Below are 2,008 nucleotides of genomic sequence, written 5' to 3' on the forward strand. Positions count from 1 at the left end.
GAGCCCTCCTGCCTCCGTGGGCTGCCCCGGCATCTTCTGCTGGCGAGCAAACAGGAGCCCTGTGACTCCAAATCCTTCCCCGGCATCCATGCTGCCTGGCCCCTCCGGAGCTGGGGAGGAGGAAGCAGTCCCTCTCCTCATCCCAGCCTGTTCTGACTCCTGCTGGGATCTGCAGCTGCCTCCTGCACGGAGAGATGTGCCAGACGGCCGAGTGGAAGGTGTGCTGGGTGCTCCACAGTCCTGAGGTGAGGTGTCCCACCTCTGCCTTCCTGTGCTCCAAAAGTGGGCGTAGCCCCGGCTCTGGCCAGGGGCAGCTGGACTGGGACAAGGCCACTTGTCTGCCTCGGGGCTGGCAGCCATTCCTTAAGGATCCTTCCTGAGGCAGCCGGGCTTGTTCTCGATTAAATTGGGATGGTTTTTCTACGTCTGGCTCTGCTGGCTGAGAGGTGAGGCTGGCAGGGAGCGGGGTGTGCCTGTGCCCGGAGTAGGGGTGGGAGTAGGCAGAGGGAATTTCCCAAAGGAAGGGCAGTCCAAACCTGCCTTGGGGATTGCACCCTGCAGAGCTGGCGGCTGCCGCGGGAGGGAGCTGGGCACTGGGGAGGGACCCGGAGCGCATCCCCGAGGGGCTGCCTCTAACCGAGGGCTCCTGGGGGGTGCGATTCCCTTGCCAGGGCCACAGTGGCGATGGGGAAAGTGGAACACAAAGACCCGTTAGAAAAATAGCTCTTTATTGTAAAGCATTCACAGTAGAGGTGTCTGTCTGGGTGGGAGCAGGGTCTCTGCCTGCTGGCTGCTTCTGTGTGCCAAAGGCTCGAGGGCCAGGAGCCAACCCTTTTCCTGTGGACACCTTCCTGGGCACCCAGAGCACAGCTCAGTGGCCGGCAGGATTGCTCTGACCTGGGAACAGGGGTGAAGCCTGTGTGCAGCCTCATTGGGCCCCAGGCCAGGGGTCTCTGCCACCCCCCTGGCCTTGCTTGCACAAGTCCTTGGCCAGGTCGTGGAAGAAGAATCGCAGCTTGCCCTGCACCAGCCAGCGGTAGGTGAGGAAGATACTGGTGACGTGGGTCTCCTCCGTGGAGCGTGGGGAGCAGCCCGGCTCCCAGGATCCCGCCTGAGGGGTGACAGTGGGACAGGGCGGGTGTGACAAAACCATTGTGCCCAGCGCAGCTGGCATCTGCACCAAGTAGGCCTGGCTCGTGCGGGAGGGGTCTCACCTCCCAGCTGAAGGTCTGCAGGAGCAGGAGGAAGGAGTTGGCGTGGCGGTGAAGCTGGCTCAGCTGCCTGGTCCCACACTCCTGGGTCACCTGGCCCTGGGCTCCCACCACGGCACCCACCAGCAGTGCCAGGTCGCAGAGGATCTCCCGCCGCTTGGTCTCGTTCTGGGGGAGCAGGCAGTGAGCGGGCTGGCCCCCTCCCCCAGCCCAGTTTGTTCCTCTGCCCACCCTGCGTCTGGATGGGGTCCTCCACCCCCCACGTACACCCACAGGCATCTTGTTCAGCATTTCTGGTGCCTGTGCTGACCCGGGGGGCTCTTTCCCCAGCCCCCCTGGGTACCTCGGTGCCAGCCCCATCCTCCCAGCCCCTCTCACCGATTTGGATTTCCACTGCTGGAGGCTGAAGTCCACCAAGGGCAGTGCCGCGGGGCGGCCGAGGAGAGGCAGCGCCTGGCACTGGCCCTGGGGAAGGGAGAGGAGAGGCTGAGGTGAGAGAGACCGGGAACTGTGCTCCTCCCTGGCCTTGGGGTTTGGGGAGGGGATGGTATCCTCACCGCTCTCTTGTCCATGTCCTTGGCCTCCCCGATGTACTTCTGGATGAGCCTGTTGTCGCAGACCAGCCGCGCCACGTGCAGGAGGAAGGATGTGAGGAGGAGCAGTCCTGGGGGATACGGGGTTACCCTGGGCACCCTGCCACCCTCCCTGGGCGCCTGCGGCGGCAAGCCCTTGCCCAGCCCGCGGGTGCCCTTGATGGCCCCGCGGTGGGCGGCTGAGGAGAGCTGGGTGCTGCCCTG

General features: G+C 64.8%; 1 protein-coding gene across 1 annotated transcript; it reads right to left on the reverse strand.

Moving 5' to 3' along the window:
• Positions 1–928: 928 nt before the first annotated feature.
• On the reverse strand, positions 929–1,875 carry THPO (thrombopoietin; the record flags this gene model as incomplete). Its single annotated transcript, XM_010160319.1, has 4 exons — positions 929–1,111; positions 1,215–1,379; positions 1,590–1,676; positions 1,769–1,875. Coding segments are annotated over 4 exons (542 nt in total), but the record flags the coding sequence as incomplete, so codon positions are not given.
• Positions 1,876–2,008: the final 133 nt, after the last annotated feature.

The sequence above is a fragment of the Eurypyga helias genome, unplaced genomic scaffold (assembly GCF_000690775.1).
Source record: "Eurypyga helias isolate BGI_N326 unplaced genomic scaffold, ASM69077v1 scaffold21231, whole genome shotgun sequence".
NCBI lineage: Eukaryota > Metazoa > Chordata > Aves > Eurypygiformes > Eurypygidae > Eurypyga > Eurypyga helias.